The 27,339-nt window shown below is 34.0% G+C and overlaps 2 protein-coding genes across 3 annotated transcripts; one reads left to right on the top strand and one right to left on the bottom strand.

The window, feature by feature from the left end:
• The first annotated feature begins 380 nt into the window (after positions 1–380).
• LOC149083451 (vesicle-associated membrane protein-associated protein B-like) lies at positions 381–17,370 on the top strand. The gene is made up of 7 exons (XM_089236740.1): positions 381–618; positions 4,875–5,027; positions 9,767–9,879; positions 12,109–12,183; positions 13,084–13,185; positions 16,679–16,765; positions 17,085–17,370. The coding sequence occupies exons 1-7, from the start codon at positions 555–557 to the stop codon at positions 17,277–17,279; spliced, it is 789 nt and encodes a 262-aa protein (XP_089092866.1). The 5' UTR covers positions 381–554; the 3' UTR covers positions 17,280–17,370.
• A 695-nt stretch (positions 17,371–18,065) lies between these two features.
• LOC149083450 (disks large-associated protein 5-like) lies at positions 18,066–27,155 on the bottom strand. 2 transcript variants are annotated; one of them, XM_089236741.1, is made up of 6 exons: positions 27,044–27,155; positions 23,051–23,176; positions 22,761–22,921; positions 20,956–21,045; positions 19,227–19,419; positions 18,066–18,281 (listed from the first exon to the last, which is right to left on the bottom strand). In XM_089236741.1, exons 2-6 carry the CDS (start codon positions 23,166–23,168, stop codon positions 18,151–18,153), a joined length of 693 nt encoding a protein of 230 aa, XP_089092867.1. In that variant the 5' UTR covers positions 23,169–23,176; positions 27,044–27,155; the 3' UTR covers positions 18,066–18,150. The 2 variants fall into 2 exon arrangements, with proteins under 2 accessions (XP_089092867.1, XP_089092868.1); XM_089236742.1 differs by having other exon boundaries at positions 26,886–27,050.
• Between the last annotated feature and the right edge of the window lie 184 nt (positions 27,156–27,339).

Genomic DNA, 27,339 nt, shown 5'->3' with positions numbered 1-27,339 from the left:
CCCCAATTATATGGGGGGGGGGGCACGATGATGATGATGTCAATTCATATATACATATCAGTCGACTTCACCTTTGACGCTGGGGGGGGGGGGCAATGATCCCCTCCCCCACGCCCCCCGTATCTACACCCATGACATGATTGTACCGCTATCCTATGTTCCCGTGATTATTTCCTTAAACTATGGTCAATGATGCTTCATACAGTTTCGGAATCATTTGAAGAGTTTACAAAACTAGAACAATAAATTTCAGTTCACAAGTTATCGAAAGATGTATCTGTATTCTAACATTTTAAAATAAAAACCGGAATTATTTTCCGAATGAAATTCTAATTATTCATTCCTACTTTGTTGTTATTTTCTTGCGGCGGAGAGACCAGAACGTGAAGCGTCGCGAGCGATTTCAGAACCCAAACGGTTTATCAGGAGGAATTGTTTTTTTTTCCCCCCCGTGTGTGTGTTGTCTGTTGTGGTGATAGAGCAGTTTTGTGGGGAGCGGAAAAGACTCGACGCGAAATTCGACGTGAGAAAGTTTGAAAAATAATTTTAAAAAAATGGCCGCAACTAAATTGGATCAAGTGCTGATTCTCGACCCTCCAGACGAACTGCATTTCAAAGGTAAACAAAGTTAAAGTCACTTTTTTTTTTTTTAATCATTCCTAGTATTTGGCATCAGTATGTGGTTACAATTGATGTTGATTATTTAATCTTCGGGATTGTTATCGCATTTCTAGGACTTGATTAGAATAATGCTGCGGGGTTTTTCTACGGATAAATTGTTTTCGATTCGCTTTCAATAACTAAGTAGTAGGTTTTCTGTGCAGCGTGAAATGTGAATCTCCTAGCATGACGCGCCGCCCACTCCAATTGCGTATTTACAGGGCGTTGGGGCTCAAGGCGACAAGTTTAGAGGGCTCCCTGCAAAATTTGCATAAACCTCAATAAATCCGCCTCTGCTCAGACAACTAAGGAGTGAGTGACTAAGCGTCCTAGAGAGCTTGCAGGCACAACATGAATGAGCAAAACAGTGGCTTAAAGTGTGAGCGGGCATGTGAATGACCTACAGAGCGAGGGACTAGATCAGTGAGTGACCTAGAGTGTGTGCAAGCTTGCGAATGACCGAAAGTGACCCAGAGTCTGTGTGAAAATATGTGAATGACCAAAAGAGTAACCTAGAGAATGTGTAAGTGTGCCAGTGGTTAAAAGAGTGATCGAAGACCCGTGACAGCTTGTAAATGACCAAAACAGTGGCATAGAGCATGTGCAAGCATGTGAATGGCCAAAAGAATGAGCTAGAGCAGCGGTTCTCAACCGGTGTGCTGTGTGCACTTCCCAGGAGCTCTGTGGCCGCTCCAGGACAATAAAATAAATCAGTTAATCTGATAAATAAGTAAAATGATCTGCTGAGTCTCAGCAATTATATACCAAAAGGGTTTCCTCTACAAAAATATTTGGAGAACCGCTGACCTAGAGCATGCGTAAATGACCAAAAGAATGATGAACCATGTCAGTAAGCAATCAGAAGGGTGGCCTAGAGTGTGTGCAAGCCTTGAAGAAAGTGTGAACACATGGGAGTGATTAAAAGAGTGATTCATATACACAAATGTACTTGCAGAAGGGGGAACGCTGGCTGTAGCACAGGGTGGTGAATTCGAGGAAAGAGCAGTCAAGAAAATTAGACGAATAGGAGAAGGGTGGAAAAACTATAAATTTGCCTCTGGTCCTCTCAGCAATAGGAAGAGCTGTTTTTCTACAGATCGCAACACGTCTCACGGCAGCGCTTTACGTGAATTGGTGTAATTGGCAGACTGCCTCTGGACGATTCAAATTTGTTGTGTGCCGCTAATTCCGTGGATTTTCTCTTCACTTTTGTTTTCCGTCTCCCGCTTTTGTTTGGCAAAAATATGTGAATGTCAGATGACAGAAGTCAGAATTAAGTGTGTTAATAGTATATCAGACTTCGAAACTGAAGACCAAAGTTCGAATCCAATTCGCAAAAGTTATTTTGTGCCCAAGTGGCATAGTGGTAAGATGCTCGTCTACCATCATGAAGGTTGTTGTCAGGGTCCCGAGTTCGAACCAAAGGGAGGATATAGATAAGATACTTTCCCTAATGAACTCAAGGCGACCACCAATAAGCAGCGCCTTCATTTCCAACCCATCTCACTAATGGCAATAAATTGCAATGTAGCGATATAGCCAGAGTTTGTGTTTGGTGAAGTAGATGACAGAATAGATGCATCATGCTAGGGAAACACAAATGCGTAGCGGGATAAAGTTATACCTTTCTGCTTGGGTGGAATGGTTCTATTCAGTTCATGCAGCGCAGAAAAACCTGCTTCTAGGAAAACCCAGCTTGCGGGAATAGCCAGAGAGAAATGTTTCTCTCACTGTGGCTGAATGAAAAAATTCTTTTTTTTTCGTTGACTTTTCTGAAAGATAGTACTCAAACTCATACGTTGCTAATAGTGAGCTAATAGTTGCTCAGCTAGCAAAGATAGTTTGTTCTGCAATTACGTTCGTTAGCCGAAACTTCATAAGTTGATGTACCACTGTGCAATAAAACCTAAGCCGGACTTTCCTAGCAGCACATTTTTAATGACGCGTACGGGTTACATGGACTTTGGATACCCTTCAGAAAGTCACCAAATGTGGCACCTTGGAAAGGTTTGTTTATTTTCTCTATATGCTTGCCTACTATTACTACTGCTCAACCGGACAAGCACCTTGTACACACTCCTCTACAGAATTTCTAATTAATCAGTCATGTTGGAACATGTTGTGTGAGTGTATGTATATGTATGTTGTCTGACTTCTGCTGGTTTCTTGTACTTGCTCGTGCTGCTGTGTTTTGAAGTAAAGATGGTAAATGCTTGAATTTTTATGTTATGTCAGTATGGTGTCATAGCACTGCCTGCTCTCTGCGGAGAGACTTTTTTTTAATGGGATAAACTGGCTGGTATTGGTGCCTCCAATTTGGAAATTTGAGATGCGAATATGAGCTTCAGAATTTTGAAATTCTGTGGTTGTCTGCTCCAACTAGATTATACTGTTGTCTTTGGTTTAAACCTGCTTCGTGAAACAATAATAATGGGGGGGGGGGGGGCAGTATAAAAAAAAAATTATATTTTCTTTCTCCAATTTTATATCCAAATGCAGGCTCGTCAAGTTCCTGATAATACTCTTTAAAACTGAATTTATACAACCTGAGCTGAGAAATTTTTAGGTGAAAATAAAGGATTTTAATTTGTGTATTAACATATGCTGCACTTGAGTTTTCATAAGGATTGAAATTTTAGGCAGGTATATATATTAGAAAATTAAAAATATAAAAGTAAGTAATCTACACATAAAAGTAAGTGTTTTGCTATTTAATGTATCAATCAGGTTTGAAAAAACTATTTGAAAATATTGACAATAATTTTTTGACAATTTTAATACTAAGTTGGTTTCCCGAAGTCAAAAACCTAATCCTCTAATGTTCTATCGCACATATTTTGAATAAACAGCTGTATATTTCACTTAACAAATTGAACGCAGGTAATTATTAGTTTAGATCAATGTTTCCCAAAGTGGGAAATACTGTCCTCTGGTGGGCGATGGAATGGTCCAGTGGGGGGTAATAGAAGCTACCGACTTGACACAGGATCCCATGGGTTCACTTGAGTTGGGGGGGGGGGAAGCGATGAGAGGAAAAATATTGCTGATGAAGGTGGTGATGGAAGAAAATGTTGGGAAACTATGGGTTCTCAACCTTTTCTGACTCACAGAGCCCTTTTCAACGTATAATTTCTATTGCTGAGCCCCGTTTGCCTCGAGGAGTCCGTTTTAGTATATAACTTATATGGTGGAACCCTTCACACCTTTTTTTTTATTAATCAAATTTACTGATTTATTTTACTTTCTTCAAGCCACACTGTAGCAAAGGCAGAGCAATGTCTGGTTTCCTTTAATATCATCTACAATCTCTGTGTCAAACCCCTAGAAATTTCTGCCTGCAATCTGCCCACAATTCCTTCAAAAATCAATTCATTTTTCATTTCAAAACGAGGCTACAATGGGGGAGGGGGAACTGAGCATGTTTATATTCAAATAAAAACCATCCTCATTCAAACCACAATATCACCCATGTAAACAGGGCTGCAGCTGTTCAAAATGGATTTGGCGTTCTTTGGTTACAAAAATATTAACATGGTAAAATTATCACAGTGAAATAATAAATTCCTAGATAATATCTAACGTAAGAGGGTTCTCTGCCCTCTTTTCGGCATTTTGCCTGTTGTGGCGTTGTATTTGTATTATTTGTAAAAGCTGCTGCAGAGTCCCAGGGCTCCGCAGAGCACCGGTTGAGAACTACTGGTCTAGATAAATAAACCAGAAAATTACAGTGTCATTGTAGAGACCCAGCAGACTTCTCGTTATATAAGCAGAAGTTTTTTTTGCTATATGAGCTCTTTGACAATCACCTGCAAATCACTCCTTATAGCGGGATTGCCATTATTAGCCATACTCATAGACTTTTAGTGTATATTTTATATGTTCTGGATTCTTTTTATATCGAAAAATTTTAAATTTCAAATTGTGACTAGTATTTCTTTAAAATTGGAATCATACCTCTAAGACGGGCAGTGGATGAGATAAAGGCACTTACAGGACACCCCGTATATAGCTTAATGTCGTCCATTGAATTGGAATCCTTGTAATTATGATGAAAATTTATGATTTCTGTGATGAAATACAAAAAATAATGCATCAGTGTTTTGGGGATGTTAATAAATTTGTGTTCAATTATGTGTATTTCATATGTATAAATGTTATTTAATCATTCATTGGGCTATTTAAAATACGTATCATTTCACTCTTATCCTGTGCAGGTCCTTATGATGATGTGATCACATCGTACTTGAAATTGACCAATCCGACAGATTGGACCATAATCTTCAAGCTCAAAACAACAGCTCCCAAGACATATTGTGTGAGACCGAATTCTGGTATGATACAACCGAATAAGACCATATCGGTGGCAGGTATGTTGTTCATAAGAATTATTGTACATTAGTATGTCTGTTTGAAATATTGTTTTTCACTTCATGCCAAAGATTGGAATAGTTTAATTAGCCTATATTAATTTGAGTGTACAGTAGAGCCTCATTATAAATTTAATGCGATGACCATTTCAATGAAAGTCTGGTCTATGAAAACTAATTCTTATACATACATGTCAGTGTGCTTCTGATTTACCCAATTTAACTGAAAGTCTTCAGATTTTTTAAAATCTTCTGGTCTGAGGACAGATTCTTCCGATTTTTTCTATCTTTGTGGAAAAAAAAATCCTAAAACCCCACAAATTTTGCTTTGGTTGAATGGAAAATCTCAAATGAAAATACTTTTTTCAGACCTTGCCATTCCGGACTGATGTGTTTTCTAAGTAAAATATATAAAATTAGGATTTCAAGTGCAGGAAATTGGCAATTTTAGCCGAATATGATGTTGTAAGTAAGCGAAATTGCCAATGATTGGGTAGGAAATAGACAGTGTGAAATAGACAGTTACATAATCACAGTGGATCAAAATGAAATGTTAGGAGAAAAACTTTTAACCCTTTGAATGGTAGACATTTTTGCAAAACCTATAGAGAACAATGTAAACAGGTATCTTAACTATGGGGAGCACTGTACCAGAAAGTGTTAACTGACAAACATATGGCATATAGTACTCATATTTATAATGATTTTTGTTTATAAAGTGAAAAATAATTTTAATCCTGGATTTCAGCGATGGATCAGAAATTCAAGTATGTTTTGTTGAAAATATATAGGCCTAATATACAGAAAAAATATGACATTTTTGGGAAAAAAATGAGCAATGTAATGTGAGAATATTCTTGGAGCATGAAAATATTCTCCTGGCTGTAAAAATTGAAGAGTAATCGAGAATATTCATTTTAGATAATTATAGAAGTTTTATTAATTTTGTTTATATTATGAGATATAATTCAGTTTTTATTGCTGGAAACATTTTAAACAAAATTTTTGGCATAATCTTCTCATAATGACGATTTTTAGTTTGAGAATATTCTCAGAATTTTAGAGAATATTTTTGGTCATAGTGTAGCATGGGTCGAATGAACATTCAAAGGTAATGTCCCATGTTCTTTTATTCCAAAGAACATTGCACATTCGTGCTTCTGGCGTGAAGAGGGACGATATATTGATTAAAAAGCAGCCTTCGACATAAGTTGCATGAAAAGGTGTGTGTATATATATATTGTATTAATCATAATTTTTCTGGCTATGAAGTGGTATGAATACTGCAGTGAATCCATGTTTATGCAAGACTACACAATGATCAATATTTAATCGCTTGCATGGAAATAAAGATAAAAACAAGCACACACACATTATTTATGATTACAATTTTTTCAACTGCCCATTATAAGGGACATCCATTATGATAGGGTCTGTTATAATGAGTTTATAATCAGGCCCGTCATTTAGGGGTGTTGCTCCCCCCCCCCCCCAGCTTTCGAAAATACACTAATAATGTTGTATATATATACGAATATATATATATACATACATTGAGTACATGTGCTTTGCGTTCCCCCCCCCCCCCCCCAGAAAAAGTTGAAACAACGGCCCTGTTTATAATGTACTTTTAATTTAATTGATGTTGTATGGATGCCTCTGTCTCAAAAATAAATTATGGATTGGGTATTGTTTATTGATCATCAGAAAATTTTGCGAATTTGCGTAAGATAATATATCTAATCTGTGCCAAGGGTTAGTTTAATCAGTTTGGGGGATAACTATTTCACTGTACTTTAAGATGTTCAACTTTGACATTTGTATCCCACATTCTCTGCTAAATTGTAATGCCAAATTGTGACAAAATATTTCATTTGCGAGTAAATGAAAGATTGTTGACATACACTCTTATCTCTTTATTTGTTCAATTTCTGAGTATCTGTTATTATAGATGGGATGAATACGTGGCTGTTATTCTGTATTCGTCCTATTTGGCCTAACAATGCTTACTTATTCGGCTGAATATTTGTGTGAATTTAAGCACAAGAAACTAATTTTAAAAAATTATATTAATTGGAATTTTTCCCGTAAGTTGAAGATTTACCAATTATATTTTACAGGTATCCTTTGCTTTACACGGTTTCACTATAACACGATTTTGAAAAGTTGATTTGAAATTTGGTATGCAGCTTGATTTTAGTCCAGAAAATGGGCTTGCAAGTTAGAGGTATAACATAATTCAAATAGCAAAATCATTGGGATTTGTTGATGAGACATGGAAGAAATACTCAAATCTATCTTACCAGATCTCGCTAATGAGCATCTTTTGGTAATGCATCGACAATTCCATCCGAATTTTAATTTAAGACAATGATCCTAATGAATCTATAATTGTTATATTTGTGAGGGATACTCAGAATTCTCTAACTTTGCTCCTAAAAGCCCCTACACACGCTCAGTTATACCTGCACAGTTACGCCTGTACTGTGGAAGAGGCACAAAGAACATCTAAAGAGTAAAACTAAAAAAATATGTTCTAAATTTGATGATGCATTACTAGTTGAGAGTAAATAAATACATTTTCTTTTGATTAGATTAAAATCGTAACAAGTGTTGAAAAAAAAATTGATTCTATAAATATAATATTGAAATACTTACATGGCGCAACATAAGTTTATTATAGTTAAATTTGATTGTCAGTATCATGACAATAAAAGTCTTTCAATTGCCAGTTTTTTAATACTTATTTGAATAATAAATTGTGTAATTTAAATTCAATATCAATAATTTAAAATTATCAGTAATTTTATTTCCAATTAGAAACACAAATTTTATTCGAAATTTTGATGAATTTTAAGAAAATTAATATTTGGCTACTGAATATTCAATATTTGGGAAAAAACAGCATTAGCCGAATATTCTGTATTCGGTTACATATCCAAATTACTATTCATCCCATCCCCAATGGCTTTTCACCAATGTTGCCACAAATTCAGTCGATTTGTCTAACCATTATTCCAATTTGGCTAAAATTTTTCCATCTGATTAGTCAGATTATTATAACTATTAAAATCTAGGGCACTGATTCTTTATATGAGAGAGAGTTTAAATCAGTTATTTCCAAATAGTGTACTGTGATATTTGCCAAATATTTTTCGGAATAAAATTTCGGCAAAGTAATTGATCCTTTCAATACCAGAGTATTTTTTTTTTTTTTTTAGAATTTTTAAGATGTTTTTGCATAATTGATGTTCAAAAAGTACATTCAAACATAAATTTCACAGGAAATTTTTTTTTTGTCAAATGCCATCAGAAATACAGGACCCTCACAAATATTTGGTCTGAATTTCATCTTGTTAAATGTATTTTGGTGTAATATTGATAAAAGCAGTTTGCATCTGTCTAGCAAATTTCTACAGCGAGAAAAAGTAACTCCCACATTTGTGCATACAGGGTCTGCACAATTTGACATGTAGGGACTGTTCAAGCTGGTGGAGGCTCTGTGATGGTATGGGGCATGTGCAGTTGGCGTGATATGGGACCCCTGATACGTCTAGATACGACTCTGACAGGTGACAGGTACGTAAGCATCCTATCTGATCACCTGCACCCATTCATGTCCATTGTGCATTCCGACGGACTTGGACAATTTCAGCAGGACAATGCGACACCCCCATACGTCCAGAATTGCTACAAAGTGGCTCCAGGAACACTCTTCTGACTTTAGACACTTCCGCTGGGGATTTTGGTGGCCAAAGGGTTTGGGCAGGGATTCCCAACCCAAGTCACTGGACTTGAAGGCACCTCAAAATTTATGATACAGTCGGACTCTCATTTAACAAACTCTTGATTCAATAAATTCCTGGATTTGGCAAATTTTTTCTAAAATTCTGGCAAAAATATAAATCAAAACTACTATTTAACAAATAAAATAAACCTAAATACAACAAATATTTTTTAAACTACCAAAAAAAAATAATAATTTCTCGTCACTCAAAACCACAACCTGAAAATTTGACTTCGCAGTAATTGACCTCCAGTCTTTCTTTAGAGACAAACAAAAAAGGAGAGAATAGGAATCTGTTCCTTTTTGAGTATAGTGGGGGGGGGGGGGGCACAATAAAGCCATTCAGAATGTGTGTGGGAAGGTTTCAGTGACCAGTTGGTATACATAGATACCATAGAATATTGTGTTGTCTGCATATTTAGATTTCAGTAAGAAATAAAACTTAAAGTTTGTGCGCTGTCTTGACAAGTAAAGAAGGATGGTAGATCTCTCATCTGAAGAAAAAACGTTTCTCGATTAGCAAAAAAATTAAATTTTCATCATAATTTAATAAAAATGTTAGACATATCAAAATTCTATCAAACACCATTTTTTTATGCATTCTGACTTTATTCTTAAGTTTACTGGGGTTTTTTTCAATTGTTGTCAGAAATAAATTGTAACAGCAACCTGCGAAGTAAGTATCTTTTAAATAAATTTTTTATTTCGAGTATGTTTATGCTCCTGATCAATTTGATCCCAATTTAACAATTTCCTTGATTTAATGAATAAAATTGTTAATTTCTTCTTGTTAATTTATTGTTTCATTCCTTGGGGGATGTGAAATAATCAATGAATCTCTGGTGTAGTTCGTCTTGAAATTTTCAAACTTTAAAAAATGTACTTTCTAACAATGTACTTTCAAAAATATTATGAATAGTGTATTCATATACTTTTTTTTTCCACATTCAAGTGATGCTGCAGCCTGCTGATTTTGAGGCTTCGGACAAGAGCAAACACAAATTCATGGTCCAGTCGATCTATGCTCCAACTCAAGATTATGATGGTGCTAACCTTGACAATTTTGTACGTGAAACTGTAAAATGATCATATCTAAATAGTGATTAATATATGACACTACTTGAATGTGAACTTGAGATTTGGTTGATTTATTCACTCTTCCTTGAAAATGAGTTTTGAGCGGCTACCTGCTGATAGGGTTGTGACTTAGTCTTTTTGTTGATACAAGCTCTTTTTTATTAATTTGCCCATCGCTCCTCATATCAGCTTTTGTTGATGTGATATTGAGTCTCGAGCATACATCCTGTTTTTTATTTGAAACAATTTTATTTGATGTAACAAGGAAAGGGTCCTAAGGTGACATCTTCAAAAAGTTTTGAAAAAATTACCACTGATTCGACTTGTTTAAATATACACAAAAATACAAAGAGAAAATCTGGTAGAATCATTGAGTCACTCAAAAAAATTGTAAACATTAATATTTCAAATGCCAGAGGTCAAGAATGAATTCAAAAATCTCACAACCCTAGAATGTTAGTGATGTCATTCAAACAATGCATGATGAGGTACAGCACTGAGAAAGGAAGGGGGGGGGGGAAAGGGAAATCACTAGCTTCTAGACGAGAGAAGCTGGAGGAAAGAAAGAAAAATAAGTTTTCATGGGTGATTCTCAACACACACACACATGGAATCTGCCTTAATTGTCTCCCCTGCAGTTTAGATTAAATATATTTGACACAAAACTTTTTCCCATCATTTTCTATTTATATTTCAGTTTCTGAAAAGTGGTCAATTTGTTTTTAATTTTTTTATCAATAGATTTTTAAAATTTGCTCAAAAAAAATTTAATTTGTTAAGTAAATGTCCTCCTCTTGGCTGTCCTCAGCTCATTTTTCAAATTTTAAAATAGTTTTCTTTTATCTCACAAAAATATCCTTGTTTTCAACAATATATATTTTTAGGACAAGTATAATTTCATATTTAATCTTTTTTATGATTTTAAATATTTTTTATAAATAGTTTATAGCAAAATACAAATTTTCTCCAGCTTTTTTCTCTTCCCTATCATGGAAAATATTGGTTCAAGTCCAGCAACACTAGTTGTCACCTATCAAATTTTGTATTGAGAAGAATGTAGCCATCAGTTGAACCTCAAATAATTAGAATTTTAAATAAATTAGAATCGTAATTCACGAATTAGATTTATTCAGGAAAAAAAAAAAGACAAGCATTTTTATTAAATGTCCATTCCTGGCTTTTTTTATTTGGAACTATAAAATTGAAAATTTTCACTTTTTACCACATGTTTTAGTTCAAAGACATCTTTTATTTCTGAAAAAAAAAAAAAAAAAAAATCATTTTCAACATACTTAGTTTCTAATCAGTGTTTCAAAACATATAAAAATATCTCTCTTCTGGCATTAGGTAACCAGAAGGAAATTTTGGTCAAAAGTTGAGGGGAAAAAAGTGAAAAAAAAATTCCAAATTTCTTAATTGCAGCATCAAACTGCAGTAATGTTTCATCTAAAGACTTTGCTTCGAGAGTACATCTCCTTCTCTAGCAAAACATAAACAAATGATAAATCTGTTGTCCTTGAAAATTGACGATAAATGGAGCAAGAAATGCAAATAAAGAAATAATTAAAAATGCAAACTATATGATGTGATTTTTCGAGCATCATCATCATGATCAACAGCTCGTGTGGCCCGCTCGGTCCCCTTATCTTAATATAATTGAACCTTGTGGGGTATTTTGCAGACCAAACTGTGCTGTAGGTTTCCAACTCCAAAGACATGTTCTGAATTAGTGACCTTTTTGCAGGAGTGGCAGCTACGTATCCCAGTGACTGTGGGTGCATGACTTGTATTTGTCCATCCCACGATGGATACAAGCTGTAATTAAGGCAAAAGGAGGACCAACAGCCTATTAAAGATTTTGTCTCATTTCACAGGTGTTCATATTATTTTGTTCAACTCATGTATCTCAGTACTACACATTATTTGGATACTTTTTGTAATTGAAAGTATGCCTCTAGGATCAACGGTTTGCCAGTAAAATGTCATATGCCCTGTTACCTATGCACCCTGTATATTTAAGGATAGATACCCCTTTTTTATGATAATTTTGTGTGACTGTGCATGATCTGGAATTAGATATTCAAGGATAATTCATAACATATTCATGGTTTGTGTTAGAGAAAGGTAATGTACATTTTTCTTGCAATAAATTTTCATTTGTGGCAATAAAATGCATCATTAATTTTATTTTAAAACTGAATTTTTTTTCTCTCATAGTTGCGTGACACACCATCAGATCAGTTCATGAGAACCAAGCTGACATGCGTTTTTGATTGGCAGATTAGTTCGAAAGTGAGGAGAAATTAATATTTTCATTTATATGAAAGAGTGTTACACATGTATTTTTCTCATTACCTTCACTGTCATCAGTTATGAAAAATTTTATTTTTAAAAACATAATTGCAAGAGTGCTTATTCCAAGCCATACCTTACTTAATAAAAAAAATTGATTCAAATCATAGTGTTTCAAATCATAGTTTCTATGTATAATAAAAGTATTTTTGTTTTTACGAGATAAATGCATTGTGCAAATTAGAGCATATTGCTCTTGTAACTTGGATTACGTGCAAAATGAAACACTTTTAGGTTGCGATACCCCATTAATGTGATTATTTGAGAAGTAAACAAAAATTCCTCTTGTAAGAGCTTGTATTGTCTTTCAATTTTATTTTTCTTATGGAAAATATTGGTGGTAGACAGAGAAACAAATATTCACACATGTACTACTACTAAACCACACATGCACCTAGTCCATATTCCTCTGCAGAGTTTCTAAAGAATTCACGCATGTTGGAATGTACATGTATGTGTTGTGCACCTAAGGTGAAGTTTTTTTCTGTGTAATGCTTGTTATGTGTACCATCAATTTTTCTCACTATAACCAAAATGTGGTGATTGAGTAATTGTATCATTGTAGGCCTGTTGCTCTCTGTGGCAAGACTTCTTTTTGATGGAGATCAGCCTGTATTTGCACCTCAGAGATTCATACGCATACTAAATTTTAAAAGAATGAATATAAGAATTAAAAATCAACTTAATTTAAGTGATTTTTTTAAATAATTTCTTGCAAAATTTGTCTTGGTTTTATGGAAACAAAAAAAGTTATCGAAATGCCCATCCCAGTTCAACTTTAGTGTTTTTTGCTTATAGAATCTATCTGTCGTTGACTTCATACTTTTTTTTTTCTGTTAGCAATCGATAAAAGCAGAAATTGCTGTCCCTGACAAAGATTCAAAACAAGAAAAGATTGGTACTCCCGAGATTTCTGGTGATGTGCAGCCAACGCAGTCGAAGGTGATTTTTAAAAAATGCATATTTTAAGTACAACTCGGAACATATAATTTAAAAATTGCAGTTGCTTTAACTCTCATGTACAGTGAAATGTAGGATGCAAAACCTATCCTGAACAAAGTAAAAAAGCAAAACAGTCGAACCCTGTTATAGTGCCAACCCTGCTTATCCCCAGAAATAAAACACATCTTCCATATGTAGGGATTAGTGTTATCCAATAAAATTTTGAAGAGTAATTTCACTCCTCGCCAAAATTTGAAGGTGGGTAGTTTTGTAAAGAGAGGGGTATATTCATTTTTTGAATAAAAAACACCTCTATTAAACAAAAATTCCTAAAATTTGGAGTAAAATTAAATTTTTATGCATCTAGGTGCATTTTGTCGAACACTGGTAGGAATTACACAAGTTCTACCTTGATTTAATATACAGCAGATGCTTATTTTTACAAACTCGTACAGACTTGATAATTAGTTTAACAAATTCGGGGGTGGCCAAAAGAATAAAATAGCCAAAGAAAAATGAAGTTTGTTAATTAGAACGAATATTGATGTTATCTCTATGGCATACTGTTCGGGACAGAGGAACAGTTGTTACAAACAGCTTGTTTGTAGATTGGAGGTTCTTAAAATCGAGCATCAACTGAAATGCTAAACTTGTTATAGCGCCATATGTGGAGATCGACTTGGAAGTTTGGAGGGGCACAATGATGTCAATTCATATATGCATATGTATGTAGATCAGTCAACTTCATCTTTGATGCTGAATGCCCCCCCCCCCCCCACATCTCTGCCCATGTATAGCACCAGAATTCTGCGTAATGGTGTTAAATCTGGGTTTACTAGTCCGTCCATGATGATTAGTGCTTTGATGTGCACCTGTATAAAATGGCAAACTAAATCTAAAACAATATTTTTGATCTCTTGATGTTTTGTTTCATACAGGTTCTGTTGTATTTATGTTTAAAACACTTAATGTTGTCTGTCTGTGAAATTGGTTGAGTAATCTGAAAAGCTGTTTTTTACTAAAGATTTTTTTTCATACGCAAATTTTTAGTATATACAGTTGACCCTCAAAGCAGAATATGCTGAAAACACTGATGTATGTCACAGAATAATCAGTGCTGCTGCTAAACAATCTAGAGAAGAATTTTAAAAAATTGTAGAAAACACCATTATGGGAATTTTTATCTCAGAACATTCTCAGTCAGCTAGCTGAGGGCTCTCTGCAGAATGCAAAACATTTTACTTGGGACAGTCGACACTTGTTATAGCAACCATTCGGTTACAATTCCTGAATGTTCCATATAATGACAATCATTTTTTCATATCGAGAATTTACTATGTATATGTATACACAGGGTAGATACTATCGACTCCCTTATAATTATAGGTGATTCCTTGTGAAAAACTAATATAGAAAAGTGTTCAGTTTTTTGGTTCAACCAATAATTAAGGAGTTATAATGCTTTAATAATTGATTACGTCGCTTCATAATCCTGCCGAATTCACCAAACGGATAACTTGACATTTTTGAAGGTGAAAATAATCTATTAACCCTATAAGAGAAATCAAGAAGGCAAAAAAACATTTTTTCCCCCTTGTGTGCGTACTTTTATAATTTTTACACAGTTGTTTATACCCAAAATAAAAAAGGGTTTTTGCTTTGATAAAAATTGTGCACGTCTATTCATTTGATTTGTCTCGTTTAAATGTATAAAGTTTCACCAACAATTATATTTTTTCCCCAGTTCCAACTTAGAAGTTTCCAAAGATTTACATGTTCCATCCATGGTCCCCGCAAGGATGGGGGCTGACAGGGACTGAGACAATCATCGTAACTTTTTTTTTTCATGCTATAAATTCACTCTAGAAGAACCCTTGAAAAGTCTGGCTTAGAGCCTGCCAAAGATCCTAGATGTAGGGGCCAGGGTTGTACCACAGCCTTTGATTGTAATTCTGCAACACAACTTGATTAACACAATAAGCTTGTTGAATGAAATGGATCAAGGTTACAAAAAATGGTCTGAATAAAATCTAACAAATGCAGTTTATAAAATTTTTTTACGGCATCTCATTTATGTTACGAGTGTGTGTATATGAAACAATATTCAAAACCATATTTAGAAGTGCAAACGGACAAGAGATGGCTTTATTTTTGGAAAATAAGAACTAGGGGGAGGAAAGGGCTATGATTTTTTGGGAAAAAATTATGTGAGAACACCGAGAGAAAATAATTATCTGTGGTTGCTAGTTGCCATCACTGTTTTGGCCAAAAATTGTTTTTGTAACCAAGTCATTTTGCTTTGACTTGAGTGAATCTTATAGGATAAAATTGAAGTAGTGCTATGAAAAAAAAAAAAAAAAATGAAAATTTAGAAATTTTTTATTTGTTATGCTTATATGATGCTATTATTATATGTTGTTTAAGGGGGTGCCCTCCCCATCCTACTTTTTGAGTGGGAAACTGTAAAAAAAAAAAAAAGATCTCAAAGAGACGGAGAGAGTCTGAAGTCTGTCCCCGCTAAGGTTTTGGAGCAACTGTCCCCAGATATAAATAAGATCTTAAATTAAACTTTATCTAAAAAAATGACCAAGTTCTGTAGGTTGGAATAAGTTGTCAAAATATTTTGAATTAAAAAGGTAAAGTAAATTGATTAACGTTTCAGTGCAGTTTAAATCAATTGCAGTCACAGAGAAATGAAAAATCTTTATTGTAACATGTAGAATTTGGTATGAAAATGTGACTTGACAAATAATCAATTGGAAAATCTGCAGCCACTAATTATTTTGAATATGCCAATTCATAAAATAATTAGTTCGAGTCATTATTTTTACTGTTTCTACCAGTCACCTTTGTCAAGCTACCATTTTACGCATAACAGTTTTGATGAAAGTAAAATAAAAAACATTGCCCTGCTTTATTGATCAACATGTAATCTGATTAAAACAACAGCGTAAAAAAAACTATCGTGCAGCCAACACTGTTCTGTATGCACCTTCGCTCAAAAAAATTGACTTGACAGTGAAGAACAAATTATTGCATTTTGGCAAAAAAAGTGTTGAGAAAAGAATTTTTCAAATAGATCCCATTTTTGGCTAACACTCTGAAAATCTGGTGATAAATTTGCCAGTATAATGGGCAAATTAATACGTGATAAAAGGATTATAATATCACTCTTAGCACCAATCATGAAAGAAAATTGAACTTGGTTTCTAATGAGATTGAATATTTCAGTTTGTTTTCAAAAAGTCTTCAGCCGTCTGCTAGAAAAAAAGAATTCTACTTTCATTGGTTGTTTGGTGCGTAAATGACCATCACAAAAATAATTCGTCACAAAAATTCAAAACTCCCTAAATATTCATCCGATCTTAAAACAGAAAAACTTTTCTATATTAGTTTTTCACAAGAAATCACGTGTAAAAAATTATTGGGCTGTCGATAGTATCCACCCTTTATATATTCCATATATGGCTTCATTTCTCAACTTATTTTGCAGGATTCAGAAGTGAATAGACTGGAGAATGAGAATAACCGTTTGCGGCAAATGCTTAATGAGCTACGTTCCGAGAACTCGCAGCTTAAGGTATGAATTTAAAAAAACTTGATCAACGTGTTTGATTTGTTACAAATATGAATGAGAAGGAAACTTAGGGTTTTATGATGGTTTTCTCTCAACATATACTTCAATATTTTCTATTAAAACTGCTGAGATGTCTAAAATATTTTGTTCTTGCATAGATTTATAGCATTTATTTTTGACCTGTTGTTCTCAAGAACAATTTTTTTAGACATATATAATCATTAAAAAAAATATTTCAGTAATTTTTAGGTTTTAAAAGTAACTGCTGTTCATGTAATTAATTATTCAATTTGAAAATTTTGTGCTAATTATGATTTTGCAGGAAGAAGGACTCCGCTGGAGAGTGACAGGTAGTGGTTCTCGAACAGTTGAAAATCGAAGTCTCTCAGCTCAAGGGCATCTCATTTCAAACTCAACTGTACACCCTGGAACTGGCAGTAGCTTTTTCAGCATGAAAACCATCTTGTTATTGCTCGTTGTTCTTGCACTTGGTGTTATTGCAGGTCGGAAAATTTGATGGTGTTGGCTTGAAGCTGCTTCTTCACACATTGGTGCTGAGAAAACAAATTATATATTTTTTTCATGATATTGGTTTTTTCTTCTGTTCATCTTGTTCAAATTAAAAAAAAATTTCTCTCTAAATATATTTTTAAACAAAATAAATTGATCTAGATTGCTTTTCCCTATATTCAACTTGAAAGTGATTTTTTTATTCAGATACCATGTGATGTAAGGGACCATCTTAAAAAAATATATGTAGTGTGTATTTACAGAGCATGGCTACTTTTGTAAACCGGTGTATTGCCAAACAAAAAAAAAAAAAAATATCCTTTCTTTTTATATTGCTTTAATGGAGGGGGGAAGCACAACATTTTGCATCATCAAAAAAAATGTGATATATTTCTCTAAAACTTTTGTTACTGTAAATCCAAGTAATCAAACTGCAAAACAATTTTTTTTTTTATCCTTTTTGAATATGTTCATAAAACATTTTTTTACTTTTGCAAATTAAATGTACAGTGTATGATGCAGTTAAAAATAAATATTACTTACATAGTTTTTCACCCTATTCTAATATTCATTTAGTGTTATTTTGTATTCAAGTTGAAAAGAAAATTTATATGCCAATCTCAATATTCTGTCGGAATAAACTTCAGTATGAAAAGTTAGATATTTTTCTTGTATCCAGTAATTACCCTTACTTTATGCACATTACTGAATTTTAGAATTATTCTTCAAGTATTAAAAATAAGTTTGGAGCAAGAGAAAAAATATGAACACTGTTTTTTGTATGGACAAATGATTAAATAAAAAAAACACTTTTATTCAAAGATGCGCATTCAGCTATCACCCAAGATTAACATACAAAACAAGAAATTGAATCTGCTTTATTGAGCAACGGCTTTGTTCTGCTCAGCAAGTGCTTTTTTTGCAGCCCTTGTGACACACTGCAAAGGAATGATTTCCTTGATTTTCTTTGTCCTGGTGTCTTGGCGCTTCTCTTTGGTTTTCTCAGAACCTGAATAATTTTAAGAAAAGTAAAATTTGAGAACCATCTTTATGCAATTTCAATGTTGATTACACTATCATTATAGAAATTTTAAGTTTTTATTTCTATAAAATTCTCTGATTCATTTGAAGCATATTTTTTTTAAATGGTTATAATAATCAATATTGGTCTAATAATCATTATATATGAATTTTTCTGTATTAACTACTTAAGTCTCATCTCTCTCCAGAATGTGTTTGTGGCCATAACATAAAAACTTATTTTCTGAATCGATTTATCTCATCTGGAAATACTCCCTTATTTTCTATAATTATTTCTATTCTTATATTCTATAATTTTATGAATTTGATGATTAGTTGATTCAATAGCATACACATTGCAATTTGTGCATTTGCCAATGACATTGAAACCATAGCTGGGGGTAATGATTAACCAAAATCACCGGGAAAGGTGGGAATTCCAAGCCACAGTGCATGGTCTAATGAAGATCTTGTCCAGTTTTGTGTAGATTGGAATTGATAGTTATTTTACTTCACACATTGTGATAGTAAACAGCATTTGCAGTATTCAAGGTTATTGAAAGAATTTCGTGATTCCCAGAGTAAAATGTATTAATACGAAAATTTTGGCATAAATCTTAAGAGAAGAATACAGTATTTTGGGAATTTTTACCACAGAACACACATTTTCAGTTAGCTGAAGGCTCAATGCAAAACATTCTGCTATGGGGGGTAGGGGTGCCAGATTAGTGAAATTAGCTGATTCAAATTATATACAAGTGACTACTATGCACAATATTATATCAACTATAAGCTTAGATCAGATCCAAGTCCCCTCTTATATTTTTTTTCACTCGACCATATCCATAATACCTATAGAAATATTAGGTTTTTCTCTTAATATTTCTATTAACTTAACCTACGTTAAAGACTATTTTTCAAGCACAAATCTTACTTTTCTTAGGTTTTTCTTCAGGGCTTTCTATTTCTTTTGGTACTCTGATGACAACAAAATTTTCATTCTCTTTATCCTTTGCTGCTTTCGCCTTTGCTTCTGCAAGCCTCTTTCGTGCTGCCAAAATGTGGGCTTTGGCTGAAGAACTAGACTCCTGAGGTCGTTTCACTGCAGGGTTCTTGATCTTGGGCTTCTGTCAAATAAGACATTTATAACAAGATATCATTAGCATTTTGACAATTTAACTTGTAACAAGTCATTATGTTACGACAATTTCAAGTTGAATTCATCCATTTTCAAAAATAAAAACAGGCATGATTCCTTTTTAGAATTCAAGTTTTTTTAGGGGTAACTGCTCTGTTTTATAATGTGAAAAATGCACACAGCAATTTATTTTTTTATCCCTTTATCTACTAACAGTACTTAATAATGCCACCAACTTTTAAACCCCTGTAACATCCCTTACATATGTTGTTGGGTGTTGGTATCTTGATAACCACTTTATGATTATCAGATAACAGCATAAATGTGGGGCAAATAGTTTTTTAATATATTCAGTTTGATGTTTCGTTCCCTGTAAAAGTATTTATTACATCACACTTTTGTGTAATGCAGTAAAACCACTACTTTTACAAAATGTTCTTTGAGGCCGGGATTACACTATAAAAGTTTTATTTAAATCCTTTTATAAAACTTAAATGCAACCAATAAGGGTATCAGTTACATTCAAGCGAGTGAAACCAAAATAGGCTTGTTGGTTGTTTTTCAAAAGATCTTTTATCAAACTTTTAGTGTAATCCCAGCCTAACAAATGTATAAAACAAGCCATGGCTTTCTTTGTGGTGAAATAAATATTCATTGTTAAGTATTATTTAACATTTGAATTGGATGGCTTTTATATAAAAGGAACCAAGTGCCATTAAATCAAAACTGAGAGAAAGCTATTTAAAGTTATCTTAATTCAGTTTTCTCTTCAGTTTGGTAGTTGGTTCAAGTGCACACAGGCGGCATCACAGTGTATAAGTCACTTGGTTCTATTTAGATAAAATCCCACCTCTCTTTCAATAGTTCAGATGACTATATATCTCAAAAATGTTAAAAATGACACTTAGTTCCTTTTATATAAAAGCCGTCCTATTCGTATGTTTTTTTTGTAAGCATATAGTACTGATGAAACTCAAGTATGCTACTGGGTTAATTAATTTGTTGTGTACCAAATTTTTCTTTGCTTTTTGTGTTCAGGCTTTAATTTTAATTAAAATAATGTACCAAAAAATTTACATGATAATTTGGTGGTGGAAAGGTTCAAGTGTTTTTTATGGGCATTATATTACATTTTGTCATAATTACTGGTATATTTTATTGCTCTTATTGGGTTGCTGATTGGTTTTAGAGATATTTGATATCCATATTTTTTATGGGCATCTTTTTTCATCCATTCTATTGGGCTTTTTGCTTCTTGTGGTCTTTGTAAATTTGTATAATGCACCAGGGCAATTTAAACATTTCAAAGATTGTTATACATACGTTGAAAAATGGTCCTTTAGTATCTTCTGAACCACTCCCATACAACAATTATGTATTATTCAAGATATTAAGTGAAATTGGGTTAAAAATATCAAAGTTTGTTAGGGAATTGTTAAAGATCCTTTTCAAGGATTCTTAAGATCACTTGATAAGAACTACCATTATGAAATGAATTTTAAATTGTTATTCATGAAAATCTTACTTTCGGTGGTATCGAGATGTTTTCGTCAGTTTTCCAACCACTCTTTTTCAGCTTCTGCAAGTCATCAAACTTTCTTTTTACTTTTTCAACCTACGCGAGATGAAATTTAAAAATTTTGAATATTTTTTCATGAAAACAAAATGAAAAAGCATCTTTCAATTAAATATTTATGCATCATTGTTATTATATACCACTTGAGTGCTGTAGCTGAACATGCATTTGAAAACAGTTTTTAAGAATTGGATATTAATGAAAAAACATATATTCAGTGTATCCCGCTTAAAATTGTTTTTCAAAAAACCATCATGAATAAACGGTGTAAGCAGAGAAAACATTTTAAACAGGAAATCTCAATGAGTATTAGTAAAATGTGGGACCCCGGAAGTAAGTTGTACTTTGCAGAAAACTTTATAAACAGGATCTACTGTACATGAAAATGCATTGAATTGAAAATAAATTCATCTTCACAACATCAGCAGAACATGAAAGTTTTGCAGCTGTAATAATGAATGTAATGCAAAACTGTTTAAAATAAATGCGGTGATGCATTGGCTTTTGAATTTTCCGGCTAATAAAGATTTTTTTATTTTTCTTTCAGTAAACTTTTGAACCATCTTATGTAAATTGAAAGATTAAGCGAAGAGAAAATGCATTTAAAAAAGCCTAGATTTGGATGTTTTCAGTACACACAGCAAGATTCCCGGCATCAAACTGAATACGGGTGGCTTTAAAGCTGTGCAACACAGGGTGGAATTATAGGAGAGGTGCCAAATCAGGGGTAAGAGAAAAAAAATTGAACATTTTTTTGGTTTTTTCCCATCTCCCAGAAGGGTTTTGTGAGTTAACCCAGTGGGGAAGATTTCCAGCAGTCACCTCACAACAAAAACTAGGATACCTATGTGCCAGGAAGATCTTGACAAGGATTAATCGGATATTGAACTTGTAGCACCTTTGAACATCCTTCCATAGAGTAAATGAATATCTTATTGATCAGGGCTGATGCGCAAGCTTGAATAGTAATCAGGTTATGAAGTTGGGAGGGAGTATAAGCCCAGGGTAACAGCTTTCATAACTAAATTGTCTGAGGAATTTCTAATGAATTGGTGCATTGGGGAATGAGTTATGTGTTTGCATGGTCCTAATGCATTTGTGTTGTCAGGGTTATACTTATTTTGTGTTTTACTGATGCTGCCATCTGTTCTCCATAAAAATTTGAAGTATACATAGCAAATATCTAAATTTTCATGCTATGTAAGTATTGCATTAAAGTCTGCTTTCTACAGTCACTTCAGACTGATTATTCCAGGAACATATCTTTTCCATCTGCATGAATGGGGCACAGAAATGAGCTGACCACATCACATAGTGGGACACCTAAGAACATGTCTGGTATATGGTATAAAATAGGCATCTTCAACCCGTTGCTCATGAGTACCACTGTGCTGCGCTAAAGCACTTGAGTGCTTGATGCTTTTGAGCATTTGATTAATGTTCCCATTTAAATACCTTGTACAAATTGTATTCAAGGATTGAAATCATCCCTCATTTCATGCATTCATATGTCAAGCTTGTTATAAAGTAAATCTTTTTATGATGGGTACAGGCATTTCTCGTGACTAGAAAAAAGGTTTAAGACCTCTTGCATAAAATAAAGAGATCTTCAGTTTGCCATCTTAATTCAGATTCTCCCTTCGCCCAATTTACTCTTTCAAGCTCTTAAATAAATTAATTGAGTAAGTTAAATTAATTGTGTAAAGTTTTCTTGATTGACATCATGTAGAATATAAACTCAAATGTATTTTCACCTCAAAGTACACCATATCCCAATATCCTTGGAGATCATCACAAGTTGTTTCTTTCTCTCCATTCTTGAACTCACAATCATCGATAAGTCCAGAGAACTGCTTCAGTTTCTGGTTGACCAGTAGTTCTGTTAATCCAATAGCTGTGCGAATTTCCCCAGCAGCTGCAATGAGAAGACAAATAATATGAGAATGGATAATTCATTGATTATCAATGGCAGCATTTTTCAAATTTATGACATTGATTAAAAAAATACGAGTTCTAGCAAAGCCTGAATTTAAATATTTCTTACCATCATCAGTGACTGCAGTATCTGAAACTTCTGCTTGCCATAATTTGCACTGTTCAGCAAGAAAACGCTTCTCGTCACTCAACATATTCCTAAAATGCTCAACATTTTGTTTCGCCATGCTGCAATCTGGAAAGAAATATAAGAACATTGTGCTTCTTGAATAAATTCTTAGTTTTGAAATGATTTCATACTATAGTAGTGTATGTAATGAAATTATGTGTTCCTCACTTCTTAAGATGTAAGTATCTGTGAGAAATGTGAATTCTTGAATATCATTTGAAATAGGCGGGATTGTAAAATCCGAGAAAATATGTATTGGGCTTGCAATACCCCCCCCCCCCCATAGAAAAGTATGAGAGATGTGCATCATAGGCTATAGTACCATCATTATCCATTTCACATACAAAATAACAGATACTTCACTTTTATTCTCTCATATTATTATGATATTTAATTAGAAACAGAGCTTCTAAGGCAATGAACACCAGAACTCTGTCCCCACTGGACTTAAAGTTCTCTTTCAGCTTAGCTTTGCGGCTGAGCCATGTTACTTAATAAGTAGCATAAAAGAAAGCATTCTACAAAGAAAATAAATCACAAAACGCCAAGAAATAGAAAAATAAGAATAATATATTTGAAAAAATGGTAGGCTACTAGTCAGTCATCAAGGTAACCGGCAATGAAAAGACCAGCCAAGCTTTTTGTAGGAGTGCTTGGATAGTAAAAAAAAAAATTGTCATATATTCTTATTTCACAAGAGTCGACCCCACATTGTAAGCTCTAGTTTTTACACCAAAGGCCCATAGATCCCTTGGAGCATTTTCATGCGGGCCGATAAGATCGGATGAGAAAACAATTAACATTGGGGGTGGGTGAATTCCCCATTGGCATTGTTTTCTCATCCAAGCTTACACTCCTGAAATATCAAGACCTGCAAGGAGGTCTGTGGACTCCTGGTATAGAACAATTCAACAGAAGGCTTGGCTAGTTTTCTTTTACTTAGTCGATTGTGCTATGGTACTGATGACTGGCAAAACACCTATATTTTAGTGTCAGGGATGATGACGTTGGCAACATTTCACTGTTTTGACATAATTAAAAACTTTGTGACAAAAAAGGGTACCATATATTCGGAATTAACCAACACTGGTTCTATATTACTAATCCCAGATTGGTTAAATTTGGGATTTTAACCGATCCGTCTCGATCTATAATCCTTTACCCTACAATTGCAGTTAAACTCTGTCTGTGAATACTGCCGTAATGAGAGGATTTTCTGCACCTTATGCAGCATGAGGTTGTTGATTGGTTAAAAAACTCAAAATTCAAGTTTTTTTTAACCAATCAACAATTTCACGTTGCACATAATGCAGAAAAACTTTTCTTAGGAAAGCACGGCACGGCTCAAAAACGTGTTCTACACTGAAATTCTCCTACTCCCAACCTATCTGTCAAAACTAAGTGATTACAGAGGTGGCAATGGCAGCCACATCCTTGATGAGGGAGGGGGCTTACATTGATTTTCTGGTAAATTTCTAGTGCAAAGAAATGCGAAATGTTTTCCGGTGAAACCATTTGATATCATTTCTATCCGTGGGGGGGGGGGGGGCGTAGTTCATTTGGGCATAGAAAAGATGTTTAAATGTACAGAACCCTGATTATCTAAACACAAATTAGCCATGCTACGAAAATTTTAGGTTCATGTTTCGCTCTTCGATATCCATCTCTTTTTTTTAATGAATGTTTTGATAATGAAAACCAACAGAGCCCCCCCCCCCCCCAATTCTCAGAGGTGAAGTCCCACACAGGGCTGTAGTATGCCTTCTCAAGACAGACTTCCCTCCTTGTCTTTTTTGAAAGGGTTATTACTTGAAATAAGTGTTAATTTTTGTAGGCACCCCCCCCCCCCTTCATTTAACTTGGGGGGGGGGGCCCTGGTGCAATGCCACAGTCTAGTTGCAGGCCTGGTCCCGTGTTAACGAGTTGAAATGGAAGCCAAACATTGTCTTTCTTGAGGCGATGGGCATTTCAAGATTTACAGGCAATACCAGGAAAAAGCTTATCATGCATATATGGGTGCAGGGAAGGCGTTAGTTAAAATGTATTGCTTTTTTCACAACTGAAAGACAAAGCACGAGGATGGTGCAACTCATCAGCTGAACTAGCGCTATTCCTAAATTGGGTCATTCTCATTGCATATTTTAGAACTGTGCAAAACGGCTGACAAGAAAAGTATAACCACGTACTTGGTTACCAGTGATTACCTTCCACAATCCCCAAAGCAGAATGTTTTGCATTGTTCTGCAACAAACCCTTGGCTGACTAAAAATATTCTGCGGTAAGAATCCTGTAATAGTGTTTTTTGCACTTTTTCTTAAAATTCTTCTAGATTGTTCTGCTACGTACGTCACAGATTTTGGCATATTCTGCTTTGGGACCTACAATTAACCTAGATAATCGAGGTTCTACTATATTTCTGCCATAAGTGAAGCCCAGTTTATTAATAGTGTGGTTATGTAAATAAGTGAAATTTTTCACATGAATAATATGAATATGTTACAGCAAATTTGATAAATGTGGTTATACATAACTGGTTAGTATGCATACTTACCAAACACTTTAGTAAGTTCCCTAAATTTATCACTTTTACCGCGATTTTGCAGAATACCCAAGTGTCATTGGTAAATTATTGTATCATTACATAGTGTGTGTGGGGTATTATCATAAATTTTTTTATAATTATACAGACCCATGCTCATTATAATGAACCCTAATTATAGCAACCATGTTTTCATGTAATGACTATCCTACATATTTTTCATTCAATATAATGATCACCCGATGTAACATCCGCTTTTAACGGAACGATAAAGATTGACATACTAGAAACATTTGGAATTTTTTTCATATTTATCAAAATCACACTTGATTATTATTCACGATTGCCAGTAAGCCATAATGCTTTTAAGTACTAAAGTAAAGTAACTTATTAAAAATTAAGTATCAAACTTACCAAGATGATTGGGGTAAGTATGTATAATAATCTATTTATAACATTTACCGTGCCACTAGATAGTCATTCTAAAAAAGTAAAACATATACAGGTAAACATACCTAAATTATTTTTTAACTCCTAGTGGTTTGTCTGTATTTTTTGGTTATCTGTGATCACCTTTCTCATCATAAGACTGGATAATCCAGATTCTACTGTATTATGCAAGGCCATAGTGAGGAGGGGATTTGGAGGGGTTTGTCCGTAACCAAAAATGTGAGAAAAAGATAAAATTTATTGTTATATCACTTTGGCCCCCTTCAAAACATAATATTTGGCTACAGGCCTGCATATACAACTGATAAATTGTCAGTGCTGGACAAATACCAGGTCGCCACGAATTGGTATTGGCACCTAAAATTGTCTTTGTGCAGTTACTGACTTGCAGGCCGAGAGCAGCACATAATGTTTGGAATTTACAGCAGCATATACCTGCCAACATGAAAGAGCAGTTACCATGCCCGGAAAAAGTCAAAAGAAGCATCATTTTTTACCTCACCAAGTAAAAATTTTTTGGGATTTTAGATTGTTTTGCGATTCGTCCAGCCCTATATATCGTAATATGTAATTAGCATTTCATTGAATTAATTAGTTCACAAAGTTATGAGACACATACCAATGGTTCAAAAAAAACAATTGATCTCTTAACTGCCAAGGGTGTATTTACTGTTTGTGATCGAAAAAGGGTGGCACTGGGGAGCAGATCGTGTAAGATTTCGTCGGCAGTTAAATGAACAATATTTGAATATAGTGAAATAATAATTAAAAGCACATCAAACTGACTCTTGTTTATCGTTCACAGTGGGACTTCGTGGGGATAACTTGAAGTTATACAAGATTGATTTCGCAACGGGATTGATTTATTTATAACTTGAAGCATTATTATTATACTCTATAATTAATTTGATTGAAAATAAATATCTCAATACACACCGACTTACCCAATATAACGACTATTTCCCGCTATTTTTGAATGCTCAACACTCATCACAACTCCTTTACGACCTTTGTAATGCCTGACATGTTCGGCTCAAAACGACCGATCAAGTGAGTGAGAACTTATTCATTGCAGAATATAAATTAATATAAATATTTTTCTTCCGTCACGACGAAAAACGCATACGAGTATTTCTCGTCTGCTGTTTCAAAATTTAAAAGAAAACTATCCAGGGGGGTAATTGATTTTGACAGGTCACGTGCGGGATGTATGGTCACCAAATTAATCGCCTTCGTTTTC

Source organism: Pholcus phalangioides, unplaced genomic scaffold, assembly GCF_987345545.1.
Source record: "Pholcus phalangioides strain wild (caught in Gottingen) unplaced genomic scaffold, Ppha-v1.0 ptg000009l_1, whole genome shotgun sequence".
Lineage (NCBI taxonomy): Eukaryota > Metazoa > Arthropoda > Arachnida > Araneae > Pholcidae > Pholcus > Pholcus phalangioides.
The sequence above is the reverse complement of the archived record's forward strand: the minus strand, read 5'-3'. Positions and strand labels throughout refer to the sequence as shown.